This window comes from Haematobia irritans, chromosome 1 (genome assembly GCF_050003625.1).
Source record: "Haematobia irritans isolate KBUSLIRL chromosome 1, ASM5000362v1, whole genome shotgun sequence".
Classification (NCBI taxonomy): domain Eukaryota; kingdom Metazoa; phylum Arthropoda; class Insecta; order Diptera; family Muscidae; genus Haematobia; species Haematobia irritans.
In genome coordinates, this window is record NC_134397.1 from 52,137,491 (window position 1) to 52,153,383 (window position 15,893).

General features: G+C 33.8%; 1 protein-coding gene across 1 annotated transcript; it reads left to right on the forward strand.

Moving 5' to 3' along the window:
* The first annotated feature begins 586 nt into the window (after positions 1 to 586).
* LOC142224990 (uncharacterized) lies at positions 587 to 5,668 on the forward strand. The gene has a single exon (XM_075294768.1). The coding sequence runs from the start codon at positions 587 to 589 to the stop codon at positions 5,666 to 5,668; it is 5,082 nt and encodes a 1,693-aa protein (XP_075150883.1).
* The last annotated feature ends 10,225 nt before the right edge of the window (positions 5,669 to 15,893 follow it).

The following is a 15,893-nucleotide window of genomic DNA, read 5'->3' on the forward strand; positions in this document are numbered from 1 at the left end:
GAATTGGAAAATCTTGTGGGTATTATATTTTTTGTGCAACTTCATAGCAAAAAGGGAATTGTTAATATACACTATTTACACATTGAACTTGTCCCTGCAAATATTCTGAGTGGAAAACAGTTGACTTAATCTGTTTACGCGTATTGAAATTTTTATTTATATGGTTTTGGATATATGCATACTATTGAAAATTTTATTGCCTCTATTGAGTGATCGGATTTTGTAATAATTATTTCAAATTTATATCAAAGCTATATCTGATAATTATTTGGTGAATAAATTTGCATGATTTTTTGGCTCGTTGAGAAAATTATACTACAATCAGAAATCGAAACACAAGTTCCAAATAAAAGCCGATATATTTCGTGAATTCTGATAAATTTGAGTAATTTTCTGTTCGGTCTCGATTAATTTATTCTTAGAGCAGATAATATTCCATACACTGAGTATTTCATAAGAATAAAATTAAACGGATTTTATTGAAATTTTGGCCCGTTGCTGTCAGTAAATTTTCGTTACTGGTTTACAAACTTTTGGTTCAAAGCAAAATTCAACCTTGAATTTTCTGCCATCATTTGCGGTAAACATGGGTTTAGTCGAAGAATTTTTATGTCTTTGCGAAGACTTTGAGGCTCATGCTGAGCGAATGAAAGAAACCGATGCGAGTAGTTATAATGAATCGGCGATAGAGGCAGAGAAAAGTGAATTAAATGAGTTGTGGGCAGAGCTTAAAGAACAATATAAAAAATGCAATTCTGACCCAGAGTGTTTGAAAACGAATAAGGCCACTATTAGAAAGAGGAAAGGTGAAGTACATACGGTTTACATGAAATGCATGACAATTGTTGGGAATTGGAAAAATAAATCTGTTGTCTCGTCAGTGAGTCCGAAGACATCTTCATCTTCTGTTAGTGTTCCACCGTGTGACACAGAAGTGTTTTACGGTGATTATGTTTCATGGCCCAGCTTCCGCGATCTTTTCACGGCAATTTATATAAATAATAAGAAACTTAGCCCAGTAGAGAAATTGTACCACTTGTTTCAAAAAACAAGTGGAGAGGCTAGAGAAATTAATCGGGGAGTACAATTGACATCAGAAGGCTTCGATATAGCGTGGTCCAATTTAAAATCTCAGTATGAAAATAAGAGAATTTTAATAAACAATCAACTGAGAATTTTATTTAATTTGCCTCATTGCTCTCAGGAGTCATCTAGTTGTCTCAAAAAGTTACATAGAGATATTTCAAACTGTATCTCAGTGCTGAAATTGTATAAAATTGATGTCGGGTCATGGGATCCAATTTTTGTGTTCCAATGCTCTTCAAAGTTACCCAAGCTCACGTTGTCGCTATGGGAACAATCGATTGGGGAGAAAACGGAACTCCCAAAATGGGAAGATTTGAGTAAATTTTTAATAGAAAGATTTCAAACCATAGAAAGCGTATCTGATATGATGAATACGCAAGAATCTGGCCCACGACATAAGAAGACTGGCAATTTTGATAATTCGAAGCAATCAAAGGTTCACCACACGAAGGTTAATACGGTGAAGTGTGTGTTGTGTAAGGAAGTGCATGAATTGAAATTTTGTCCCAAATTTCTTAATATGAACCCGAAGCAAAGAATAGCTGCAGTTAGAAGAGATAGAAGCTGCTTGAATTGTCTAGCCCGTGGTCATGGGGCAGCAAAATGTAATAGTAAGGCTACATGTACAAAATGTGGCGCTAAGCATCATACTATGTTGCATATAGTAAGAGACGAGCAACAAAGTAATCCTGGTGTAGGTAATATGTCAGGTGATTTACAGACAACACAGAATATACAGTCCGCTCCAACGCCATCCACATCTCACAATGTGAGGGCATACCATATGTCCGTCTGTAATAAAACAATGTTAGCTACGGCTTGGATTAATATTTTGAAAGATGGTTTGGCTCACAAAGTCAGAGCTTTAATTGATCCGTGTTCTGATGACACATTTATTTCAAAGAAAATACAAAGATTATTGAATTTGCCAACTAAGCCCATCTCGGCCGAAGTAACAGGTTTGGGGGGTGGTGCTGTAACGCGATTTTCTCAAATAGCATTTTTGACAATTGGCTCAATTCTTAATAACAATTTCACTGCGGAAATTGATGCACTAGTTGTGTGCGATGTTACAGGCGATGTGCCTACTCACTCATTTGATAATTCTCTGGTTGATCAACTTCCAAATTTGGAATATGCTGATCCAAATTTCTTCCATACTGGCCCGATAGATATCCTCATTGGAGGTAATTTATACCCGTTGATTTTGCGAGAAGGAGTAAAGCACGGGATTCTTGGCTCGCTGGTAGCTCAGCAAACAGTATTTGGCTGGATTGTTACTGGCCCAGCGAATGATAGAGATTCAGGACGTGTGGTTCGAGTCTCTCACTGTACTAGGGTGTCAATTGATGAGCAATTGACTAAGTTTTGGGAGGTAGAGGAAGTTGGTAGAGACACCACTATGTCTAAGGATGATTGGCTCTGTGAAAATATTTATAGAAATACCACAAAACGAATGGCCAATGGTAGATATATGGTAGATTTACCTTTTAAGGCAGAGAATCCCTTGTGTGCTTCAAAAAATTCCAATCGATATATTGCACTTTGTCAATTTTTGAGGAATGAAAAATCTTTGTCTCGAAAGCCTCAGTTGAAAGAGATGTACGATGAAGTCATCAAAGAATATTTGTCACTAGGACATATGGAGAAAGTTGAAACTCCAAATATTGAAGCCTGCGATTATTTTTATTTGCCTCATCATGGCGTTTTTAAACCAGACAGTACCACGACCAAATTGCGTGTGGTATTTAACGCATCTTGCCCATCGGTAAATGGGAAAAGTCTTAATGACGCACTATATGTTGGCCCAGTGTTACAAAAAGACATCATTTCGTTGATATTAAATTGGCGCTTCTACAGATTCGTGTTTAACGCAGATATCACGAAGATGTATAGACAGATACTTGTCAATCCGAAACATGTCCCATACCAGCGAATTTTATATCGTGACTCTCCTGACGACGAGATTCAAGACTACCAACTTAAAACGGTAACGTTTGGCGTCAATTGCGCCCCGTTTTTGGCTCTTCGAACTTTGCTTCAGTTGGCTGAAGACGAGAAAGAGAGGTTCCCGATAGGGTCGAAAATTTTGAAAGAGAACATGTATGTTGATGACTCTTTAGTGGGAGCTCATTCCGTTTCGGAGGCCTTAGAAGCTCGAAACCAATTAATTGCGATTTTAGAATCTGCAGGATTCCAACTAAGAAAATGGACCTCCAATAGAAGAGAAATTTTGGAAGATTTGCCTCGGGATCATTTACTCAACGAACAATTCTTAGATTTTGATGATAAGAGTTCGGTTAAGACTCTTGGCATAAGGTGGGATGCTGTCTCAGACGAATTTTATTTCGTAACGGAAAAATTGGCCAATAAAGAAACATTTACGAAAAGAGAGGTGCTCTCAATCATAGCAAGACTTTTTGATCCATTAGGTTGGCTCTCGCCGGTAGTAATAAATGCGAAAATACTTATGCAAATGATGTGGCTCGATAATATTGGATGGGATGATCCAATAAAACCATTAACATTGCTCAAATGGAAAGCGTTTGTTTCAAACTATAGAGAAATTGATCAGATTAGAATAGATCGATGGTTGAATTATTCTCCAGAGTGTAGGATAGAGTATCACGGGTTTTGTGACTCATCAGAGCTTGCATATGCCGCCGTATTGTACGTTCGGGTGGAAGTAGGAGACATGGCTCATTCTAAATTACTTGTAGCCAAGTCAAAGGTAGCACCTATAAAGAAAATGTCTATCCCAAGGCTTGAGCTTTGTGGTGCTCTACTTATGGCAAAATTGGCAGATTTTGTATTGCCTCAATTGCAAGTGCAACCATACACTTTGTTTCTTTGGTCGGATTCTATGATAGTCTTATCTTGGCTCAAAAAACCATCACATAGTTGGACTACATTTGTAGCCAACAGGGTTGCAATTATTCATGAGAAGGTCGGGGATATTTGGGGACATGTAGGTACATCGGAAAACCCCGCAGACCTAGCAACCCGGGGGCTGACCCCTTTAGAACTAAAGGGGAGTGATTTATGGTGGCATGGGCCATCTTGGTTACGCAAAGATAGAAGATTTTGGCCCTCAACACCAAACATTGCGGATACATCTTTAGAATCAAAACCTATGCAAGTTCTTGTTGCTAGGTCGGAGAAAATGGAAGATATTTTAGATAGGTTTTCTTGTCTCTCAAGGGCATTACGCGTGTTATCATATGTTTTACGATTTGTGGCGCATACCCATCGCTCTTTGAATCAAAATTGCGTTCATGGCTCTCTTGAATTGTCATCCGAAGAATTGACTCAAACGAAATTTAAACTTATTACTTTGTCGCAAAAGATGTATTTTCCTGCCGAATTCAATTGTCTCAGTCGTAAACAAAAACTGCCGTCGAACAGTCCTCTTCTCACTCTTACCCCGTTTTTAGATAAACACAATATTATTCGCGCTAATGGGTGCCTTGGATCTACATTGGCTCTTTCTTACGAAGAAAGGCACCCTTTTGTCCTCGCTTATAAAAGTAGATTGTCTCTACTTTATGTTGAGTTCATACACCGTCAAACTCTACACGGTGGCATCCAGTTAACTCTAGCGACTATAAGATTGGAGTGCTGGATAATTCGTGCGAAGAATCTAATTAAGGCCCGAATAAATCGATGCAAAGAGTGTACAATTTCGCGTCAGCAGCGACAGGGACAGATAATGGCTCCTCTGCCAGTAGAACGAACCACTTTTGGCAGACCCTTTGCTACTGCTGGGGTTGACTACGCTGGCCCGTTCGACATTAAGAATTTCCACGGTCGAGGTTGTCGAATAACTAAAGGTTATATTTGTCTCTTTATTTGTTTTGTTACTAAAGCGGTTCACTTGGAACCAGTTGGCGACCTTTCGACACCAGCTTTCCTAGCTGCCTTCTCTCGTTTTGTCTCACGAAGGGGATGTCCACGAAAAATGTATTCGGACAACGGGAGAAACTTTGTTGGCGCTGCCAGAGAGCTAGATGCAAACCTCAAAAAAGTTATCTCTCAGCTGGGTGATGAAATTGTCTCACGATATGGTTTCCAACAAGTAGAATGGCATTTTATTCCGGCCGCAGCTCCTCATATGGGAGGGCTGTGGGAGGCCGGGGTAAAAAGTTGTAAAACACATTTGAAAAAGGTTTCTGGTCAAATCCGACACACTTTCGAAGAGTTCGCAACTATACTTAGCTCAATCGAATGCTGCATGAATTCTAGGCCTTTGTCTCCGCTTTCTGATAAGCAAGATGATATTGCTGCACTTACACCAGCACATTTTTTGGTTGGCTCTTCACTTCTTTCGCCCGCACAAACTGAGGAAATTCCTACAAAAACTTCGCTTCTGAATAGATGGCGAAAAATCAAAATTATCCAACAAGAATTTTGTCGCCGTTGGAAGTCAGAGTATTTGACTGAGCTACATAAGCGATTTAGGTGGAAGTCGCCTAGAGAAAATTTGGCTCTAAATGACCTTGTTGTCTTGCGGAATGAAAATGTTTGTCCCACCGATTGGAGACTTGGACGCATCGTTCAGCTGCACACGGGGAGAGATAACTAACTAAATATCGGTCAGCCCATTACCAACATTTGTCTTTTTGTTTTGGACCAATCAAGAATGACGTCGAGTTGGACAAACATCACATTGAAAATTAAATTCAAACTTTATGTATACAATTTTCTCTTTTCTTTTCTTGAAATATTTATTATTTGAATTTCGATTAAATTCTTTAAACGTTGGCTCATTTTATAATGATTGGATTTTTCGTAATCAATATGAATTGTTATTTAACGAATTTGTATATTCTTTCTTATATTCTCTTTTTTTATATAAACTTATGTTATACCACTAAATTCTATTATTTCTATTGTTTATTTTTGTTTTGCACAGTTGGTGCAAGGGGGGCGGTATGTTCACGTATGCATTGGACCCACTGTATTGAGTGGTATTACGTGAACAGATCGCCTTCGCTCTCTGCCGTTTGCCCCTCTCACTCTAATTTCGTTAAGATCTATTTCGTTAAGTTTTACATTGAAGTGTCAAAAGGGACATTCAATTAATCCAAGTTTTCCTTCTTACAGTTGTTCTTTTAATCCACCAAGAGGCAGACGGCAGTGAATAGTGAAAGATTAAATTAAAGTAGAGACAATAATAAAATATGTTAAATAGTGATTTACCGTTTGTATTTGGAACAATAAGAAAACACTATTTCAAATAAATAAGCTAAAGTGAAATTCAAACGAAGTGTGTGGTTATTTACCAGAGGCAAAATAAATACGCGTTGCCCCAGCATTGTGGCCCTTACTCACGGTTGAGGTAACATAAATAAATAAAGATTAGTGCCCCAACTAAACACCGCCTTTGGCCTAACCAACCTGACACAAAAAATGAAAGCCATGTTTTCCGATTAAAGGTGGGTATTAAGTTCGAGTTTAGCCGCTGAAATCGTCATTATACCCTTCACCACTACTGTGGTACAGGGTATAATAAGTTTGTGCATTTGTATGTAACGCCACGAAGGAAAAGTCTGAGGCCCATCGTTTAGTATACCGATCGTCTTAGAATTAAATTCTGAGTCGATTTAGCGATGTCCGTCTGTCTGTCTGTCTGTATATGTAATTTTGTGTTCAAAGTACAGGTCGCAGTTTAAGTCCGATCGTCCTAAAATTTGGCACAAAATTTTAATTTGGCTGAAAGGCAATCAATATTGATTTTGAAAAAAATCGGTTCAGATTTAGATATAGCTGCCATATATATTTATCACCGATCTGGTCATAATTGACGTATGTTATATCAGTAAAAAAGGCATAAAATTATACATATTTGTTGCAGATTTCACTATAACTTGATGGGGAATAGCCCCAAGCAAATTTTCACAAAGTTTCTATTCCTTAAAATGGATTATTAAAGAAAAGTAATCGTGAAAAAGTGACGATTTTAGCGGCCAAACTCGAACTTAATACCCGCCTTAATAGACATTTTATATTTTGTGCTAAGTTCTTCTGTGGTATCAAAATGGACTGAATAGTCTAAGTCAGCCTGATCTGTGAATAATGGAGTGCATAGTTTTTATCAGAATTTTTTACGATTTCAAAAATGCAAATTTAATTGCTAATTATAATTAACCATATTCCAATAAAAATATTAAATAAATCGTACAATCGACTCTCGAAGTCATGGTCTCTAAGGTGAACATCAGAAATGAAAGCGTTCCTTACATTTATAAAAAAAAAATCTTAAAATTTTATTTCTATAGAAAATGTTCTCAAAATTTTATTTCTCAAAATTTCATTTCTATAGAAAATCTTCTCAAAATTTTATTTCTATAGAAAATTTTCTCAAACTTGTATTTTTATAGAAAAATTCTCAAAATTTTATTTCTAAGAAAATTTCGTCAAAATTTTATTTCTAAAGAAAATTTTGACAAAAATTTTGTTTCTATAGAAAATTTTGCCAAAATTTTATTTCTATAGAAAATTTTGCCATTTCTTTTCTATTTCTGTAGAATATTTTGCCAAATTTTATTTTTATAGAAAAATTTCTCAAAATTTTATTTGTATAGAAATTGTTCTCAAAATATTATTTCGATAGTAAAATTTCTAAAAAAAAATTCTTCAAAATTTTCTCAACATTTTATTTCTATAGATAATTTTCTCAAAATTTTATTTCTATAGAAAATTTTTTAAAAATTTTATTTCTATATAAAAGCATCTCAAAATTTCATTTCTATAGAACACTTTCACAAAATTTTATTTCTATGCTTGATCAAAATGGTATTTTTATACAAAAATTTCTCAAAATTTTATTTCTATAGAAAATTTTCTCAAACTTTCATTTCATTTTCTCAAAATTGTATTTATATAGAAAATGTTCCCAAACTTTCATTTCAATAGAAAATATTCTCAAAATTTCGTTCCTGTGAAAAATGTTCTCAAAATTTCATTTCTATAGAAATTGTTCTTACATTTTTATTTCTATAGAAAATATTCTTAAAATTGTAAAAAATTTTGTCTAAAATTTATTTCTATAGAAAATTTTATCAAAATTTCATTTCTGTAGAAAATTTTTCAAAATTTTATTTTTAGTGAAAAATATCTCAACATTTTATTTCTATAGAAAATTGTCTCTACATTTCATTTCTATAGAAAATTTTCTCAAATTTTTTTTTATGGAAAAATATCTCAACATTTAATTTCTATAGAAAATTGTCTCTACATTTCATTTCTATAGAAAATGTTTTCATAATTTTATTTCTATAGAAACTTTTCTTAAGATTTCATTTCTCTAGAAAATTTCTTTAAAAATTTTATTTCTGTAGACAATTTTCTCAAAATTGTATTTTTATGGAAAAATATTTCATTATTTATTTCTATAGAAAGTTGTCTCTACATTTCTTTTCTATAGGAAATTTTCCAAATTTTAATTTTTCCAGAAATTTTTTTTAAAAATTTTATTTCTGTAGAAAATTTTCTCAAATTTGTATTTTTACGGAAAAAAATCTCAAAATTTTATTTATATAGAAAATTGTCTCTACTTTTCATTTCTACCGAAAATGTTCTCATAATTTTATTTCTATAGAAAATTTTCTTAAAATTTTATTTCTCTAGAAAATTTTTTTAAAAATTTAATTTCTGTAGAAAATTTTCTTAAAATTGTATTTTTATGAAAAAATATCTCAAAATTTTATTTCTATAGAAAATTGTCTGTACATTTCATTTCTATAGACAATTTTCTCAAATTTTTATTTCCATAGAAAATTTTATCAAAATCGTATTTTTATAGAAAATTTTCTCAAAATTTTATTTCTATAGAAAATTTTTTCAAAATTTTATTTTTAGGAAAAATACCTCAAAATTTTATTTCCATAGAAATTTTTCTTAAAATTGAAAAGAAAATGTTCTCATAATTTTATTTCTATAGAAATTTTTCTTAAAATTTCATTTCTCTAGAAAATTTTTTTAAAACTTTTATTTCTGTAGAAAATTGAATAATGGAGCGCATAGTTTTTATCAGAATTCTTTACGATTTCAAAAATGCAAATTTAGTTGCTAATTATAATTAATAAGCAATTAAATATAAATAAAATAAAAATATTAAACAAATCGTACAATCGCCTCTTGAAGTCATGGTCTCTAAGGTGAACATCAGAAGTGAAAGTGTTAAGCGCGTTCCTTACATTTATAAAAAAAAATCTCAAAATTTTATTTCTATAGAAAATGTTCTCAAAATTTTATTTCTCAAAATTTCATTTCTATAGAAAATCTTCTCAAAATTTTATTTCTATAGAAAATTTTCTCAAACTTGTATTTTTATAGAAAAATTCTCAAAATTTTATTTCTAAGAAAATTTCGTCAAAATTTTATTTCTAAGAAAATTTCGCCAAAATTTTATTTCTAAAGAAAATTTTGCCAAAATTTTATTTCTATAGAAAATTTTGCCAAAATTTTATTTCTATAGAAAATTTTGCCAAAATGTTATTTCTATAGAAAATTTTGCTAAAATTTTATTTTTATAGAAAAATTTCTCAAAATTTTATTCGTATAGAAAATGTTCTCAAAATATTATTTCGATAGTAAAATTTCTAAAAAAAAATTTCTTCAAAATTTTCTCAACATTTTATTTCTATAGATAATTTTCTCAAAATTTTATTTCTATAGAAAATTTTTTCAAAATTTTATTTCTATATAAAAGCATCTCAAAATTTCATTTCTATATAACACTTTCACAAAATTTTATTTCTATACTTGATCAAAATGGTATTTTTATAGAAAAATTTCTCAAAATTTCCTTTCTATAGAAAATTTTTTCAAAATTTTATTTCTATAGAAAATTTTCTCAAACTTTTATTTCATTTTCTCAAAATTGTATTTATATAGAAAATGTTCCCAAACTTTCATTTCTATAGAAAATGTTCTCAAAATTTCGTTCCTGTAAAAAATGTTCTCAAAATTTCATTTCTATAGAAATTGTTCTTACATTTTTATTTCTATAGAAAATATTCTTAAAATTGTAAAAAATTTTGTCTAAATTTTATTTCTATAGAACATTTTATCAAAATTTCATTTCTCTAGAAAATTTTTTTTAAAAATTTTATTTCTGTAGAAAATTTTCTCAAAATTTTATTTTTAGGGAAAAATATCTCAAAATTTTATTTCTATAGAAAATTGTCTCTACATCTCATTTCTATAGAAAATTGTCTCTACATTTTATTTCTATAGAAAATTTTCTCAAATTTTCTTTTTTATGGAAAAATATCTCAAAAATTTTTTTTTTAATTTTATGTCTGTAGAAAATTTTCTCAAAATTGTATTTTTATGGAAAAATATCTCAAAATTTTATTTCTATAGAAAATTGTGTGTACACTTCATTTCTATAGACAATTTTCTCAAAATTTTATTTCCATAGAAAATTTTCTCAAAATGTCATTTCTATAGAAAATGTTCTCAAAACTTTTATGCATATAGAATTTCTATAGAAAATTTTCGCTGCGTTCTGTTATGGTGGCAACAAACCCAGAGTATCCCCTCGTCGGAGCGAAAGTGTTTTTAAATTATACAAATTTCGGTTTTATTTTTAATTTCTTCGTTCAAATGAACTTCCAAAGCACAATCTCTAAATCAATGCAAAGGATCCAAAGATGGAGTACGTCCGTCCTATGACAAGCCCATGTAAAATTCATTGAAGATGATCCACGTTTGCAATACTCCCCGATCACAAATTGGGAATACAAACTACCTGTTAGGAAACCCTTTTTTTTGCAGGGTGGTGAGCTTTCCACCCATGGCCCAACGGTGGCTCTTTGTGGAGTAGGGTCAGCTTGGCCTAACATTACAATTTCGGTCTTGTTTACTACACGTGTTACACATTACCAATACTAAAGTCCTATTTCCACTAATTTGGCCAATTAGGTAGAATTTGTCAACCATCAACAACAATTTGTTACACTGGTCATACTTCAATATAGAGGAAAACAATTTGATTAAATGTCTTTTAAGATGAAGTCTTGAATGTCAGACCCTTGACAAAGGCCAACTGTCTTCATTATTTGTCCCAATGCATTCATTTGACCATCATTATGCATAATCTTGGCTACACTTCCATTGTAGTCGCCACCACCACTACGCTCCAACTCACCATCACCCAGAATAACGTATTTTTCATTATTATGGCATTTGAAAGCTTGTGGACTACCCTAAGGGATTTATGGGTATAGTCATAAAAATATTTCTAATTTAATTTTCCATAATTCATTACATTTTTCCTTGATTTTTGTTTTTTTTTTCTTTTTCTTTTTTTTTTTACTTTGTTCTTCGTGAGGTTTTGTGTGGACCCGTCTTTTTCCCGTTGTTGTTTTCTAGGACCCACCACTTTAGTATTTTCCATTTCATTATGCCAACAAAATTCACATATTTTGACGTTTCATCTTTAATAAAAATAAAATAGAAAGAGAGAGGGGAGCGAAAAAAACCTAGCAAAAGGCTGGTGGGATAGCTGACTGGTATGGTTTCTGGTATTTCAAAAATTGTTTGTGTAATTAAGCGTAAAGTATATGCCATAATGAACACAACACCAACAACAACAAGAAAAAAACGAAGTGGTAGTGGTGTAAGATGAAGGCTGAGGACAAGGACGACAAGATTTTTTTCCCCGTTAGCATAGCGTAATACAAGCCCACAAGGCAATAGGAGTTGGTCACAATACACAAGAATGCACAATGGGTTTCGTTTATTTGGGGGATACACAGGGTAGTTGATATCTAATGCACTATAGTTAGGACGCATAAATTTTTTTATACACTCCACCATTCCGTTTGCAACACAACGAAATATTGGTCTAAGACCCCATAAATTATATATATTCTGGGTCGTGGTGAAATTCTGAGTCGATTTAGCCTCGTCCGTCTTTCAGTCTGTTGAAATCACGTTAACTTCCGAACGAAATAAGCTATTGACTTGAAACTTGGCACATGTAGAGGCTATTAATATAGGTCAGATGGTATTGCAAATGAGCCATATGGGACCACTTTTGCGTATAGCCCCCATATAAACCGACATTCAGATTTGGCTTGCTGAGCCGCTTGAAGGAGAAAACTTCATCCGCTCCAGTTGAAATTTGGTACATGGTGTAAGTATATGGTCTCCAACAACCATGCAAAAATTGGACCATATCGGTCCATAATTATATATAGCCCCCATATAAACCGATCCCCAGATTTGTCTTGCGGAGCCTCTAAGAGAAGCAAATTTCATCCGATCCGGCTGAGATTTGCAAAAATTGATCCACATCGATCCATAATTATATATAGCCCCCATATAAACCGATCCCCAGATTTGGCTTGCGGAGCCTTTAAGAGAAGCAAATTTCATTCGATCCGGCTGAAATTTGGTACATGATGTAAGTATATGGTCTCTATCTATTACGCAAAAATTGGTCGACATCGGTCCATAATTATATATAACCCCCGATCATCCCATTTGGCTTGCGGAGCCTCTAAGAGAAGCACATTTCATCCGATCCGGCTGAAATTTCGTACACGGTGTAAATATATGGTCTCCAACAACCATGCAAAAATTGGTTCAAATCGGTCCAAATTATATAATTAAATATAGCCCCCATATAAACCGATCCCCAGATTTGGCTTGCGGAGCCTCTAAGAGAAGAAAATTTCATCCGATCCGGCTGAAATTTTGTACATGGTGTTATTGTATGGTCTCTAACAACTATGCTAAAATTGGTCCACATCGGAGCATAATTCTATTTAGCCCCCATATAAATCGATCCCCAGATGTGGCTTGCGGAGCATCTAAGAGAAGCAAATTTCATCCGATCCCGCTGAAATTTGGTACGTGGTGTAAGTAAATGGTCTCCAACAAACATGCTAAAATTGGTCCATATCGGTCCATAATTATATATAGCCCCCGATCCTCCGATTTAGCTTGCGGAGCCTCTAAGAGAAGCAAATTTCATCCGATCCCGCTGAAATTTGGTACATGATGTAAGTATATGGTCTCTGGCTTGCGGAGCCTTTAAGAGAAGCAAATTTCATTCGATCCGGCTGAAATTGTGTACATGATGTAAGTATATGGTCTCTATCTATTACGCAAAAATTGGTCCACATCGGTCCATAATTATATATAACCCCCGATCATCCTATTTGGCTTGCGGAGCCTCTAAGAGAAGCACATTTCATCCGATCCGGCTGAAATTTCGTACACGGTGTAAATATATGGTCTCCAACAACCATGCAAAAATTGGTTCAAATCGGTCCAAATTATATAATTAAATATAGCCCCCATATAAACCGATCCCCAGATTTGACTTGCGGAGCCTCTAAGAGAAGAAAATTTCATCCGATCCGGCTGAAATTTTGTACATGGTGTTATTGTATGGTCTCTAACAACTGTGCTAAAATTGGTCCACATCGGAGCATAATTCTATTTAGCCTCCATATAAATCGATCCCCAGATTTGGCTTGCGGAGCATCTAAGAGAAGCAAATTTCATCCGATCCCGCTGAAATTTGGTACGTGGTGTAAGTAAATGGTCTCCAACAAACATGCGAAAATTGGTCCATATCGGTCCATAATTATATAGCCCCCGATCCTCCGATTTAGCTTGCGGAGGCTCTAAGAGAAGCAAATTTCATCCGATCCCGCTGAAATTTGGTACATGATGTAAGTATATGGTCTCTATCTACTACGCAAAAATTGGTCCACATCGGTCCATAATTATATATAGCCCCCATCTAAACCAATCCCCAGATTTGACCTCCGTAGCCCTTTGGAAGAGCAAAATTCACCCGATCCGGTTGAAATTTGGTACGTGGTGTTTGTATATGGTCTCTAACAACCATGCAAAAATTGGTCCATACCGGTCTTAATTATATATAACTCCCATTTAAACCGATGCCCAGATTTGACCTCCGGAGCTCTTGGAGAAGCAAAATTTTTGCGATCCGGTGGAAATTTGGTACGTGGTGGAATGTGATACATTTCGCTAGAATATGGCCGCTAACAACCATGCAAAAGTTGGTCCATATCAGTCTATAGTTATATATAACCGATCCCCAAAAATAATCTACCAAAATTTTATATCTATAGAAAATTTTGTCAAAATTTTATTACTATAGAAAAATTTGTCAAAATTTTATTACTATAGAAAATTTTGTCAAAATTTTATTATTATAGAAAATTTTGTCAAAATTTTATTTTTATAGAAAATTTTGTCAAAATTTTATTTCTATAGCCGATTTTGCCATGGTTTTATTTCTATAACAGATTTTGCCAAAATTTTGTTTCTGTTGAAAATTTTGTCTATAGAAAAGTTTGTCAAAATTTTATTTCTATAGAAAATTTTGTCAAAATTTTATTTCTATAGAAAATTTTGTCAAAATTCTATTTCTATAGAAAATTTTGTCAAATTTAATTATATAGGTATTTAATCGGCCTTTTTATACCCACCATCATAGAATGGTCATGGGGGTATAATAAGTTTGTCATTCCGTGTGTAACACATCGAAATATCGACTTCCGACTATATAAAGTTTATATATTCTTGATCAGGGAGAAATTCTAAGACGATATAAGCATGTCCGTCTGTCTGTCTGTTGTAATCACGTTACAGCCTTCAATAATGGCGCTATCGTTCTGAAATTTGGCACAGCTTAGTTTTTTGTTCAAGTTCGAAGATGGGCTATATCGGTCCAAGTTTTGATATAGTCCCCATATAAACCGATTTCTCGATTTGGGGTCTTGGGCTTATAAAAACTGTAGTTTTTATCCAATTTGCCTGATATTGGAAGTCTAGAGGTATTCTAGGACCATAAAGACGTGTGTCCAAAAAGGTGAGGACCGGTCCATGTTTTGATATAGCCCCATATAGGCCGATCTCCCGATTTTGCTTCTTGGGCTTCTAGAAACTGTATTTTCTATCCCATTTGCCTGAAATTGAAAATCTAGAGGTATTTTAGGATCATAAAGTAGTGTGTCGAAAATGTTCCGTATCGGTCCATGTTTTGGTATAGCCGCCATATAGACCGATCTCCCGATTTTTATTCTTGGGCTTCTATAAACTGTATGTATTATCCGATTTGCCTAAAATTGGAAATCTAGAGGTATTATAGGACCATAAAGACGTTTGTCGAAAATGGTCCGTATCGGTCCATGTTTTGGAATAGTCGCCATATAGACTGATCTCCCGATTTTTGTTCATTGGCTACTATAAACTCTATTTATTACCCGATTTGCCTGAAATTGGAAATCTAGAGGTATTTTGGGACCCAAAATATGTGTGCCGAAATTGAGGTGTATCGGTCCATTTTTTGGTATAACCCCCATATAGACCGATCTCTCGTTTTTACTTCTTGGACGTCTAGAGACTATATTTTCTATCCGATTTGTCTGAAATTGATAAACTACAGGTATTTTAAGATCACAAATAGGTGTATCGCAAATGGTGCCTATTGGTCCATATTTTGGTATAGCCCCCATATAGATCGAGCTCCCGCCTTTATTTCTTGGGCTTCTATAAACTGTAGTTTTTATACAAATTGCCGGAAATTAGAAATATAGACGTATCTTAGGACCATAAAGAGGTGTGTCGAAAATGGTCCGTATCGGTCCATGTTTTGGTATAGCCCCTATAAAGACTGATCTCTCGATTTTACTTCTTGGGCTTCTAGAATTCGTCTGAAAGTGAAATTCTAGAGATATTTGAGGAACATTAAGAGGTGATGAGTATTCGTCCATGTTATGGTATAGGCCCCATATAGACCTAACTCCCGAATT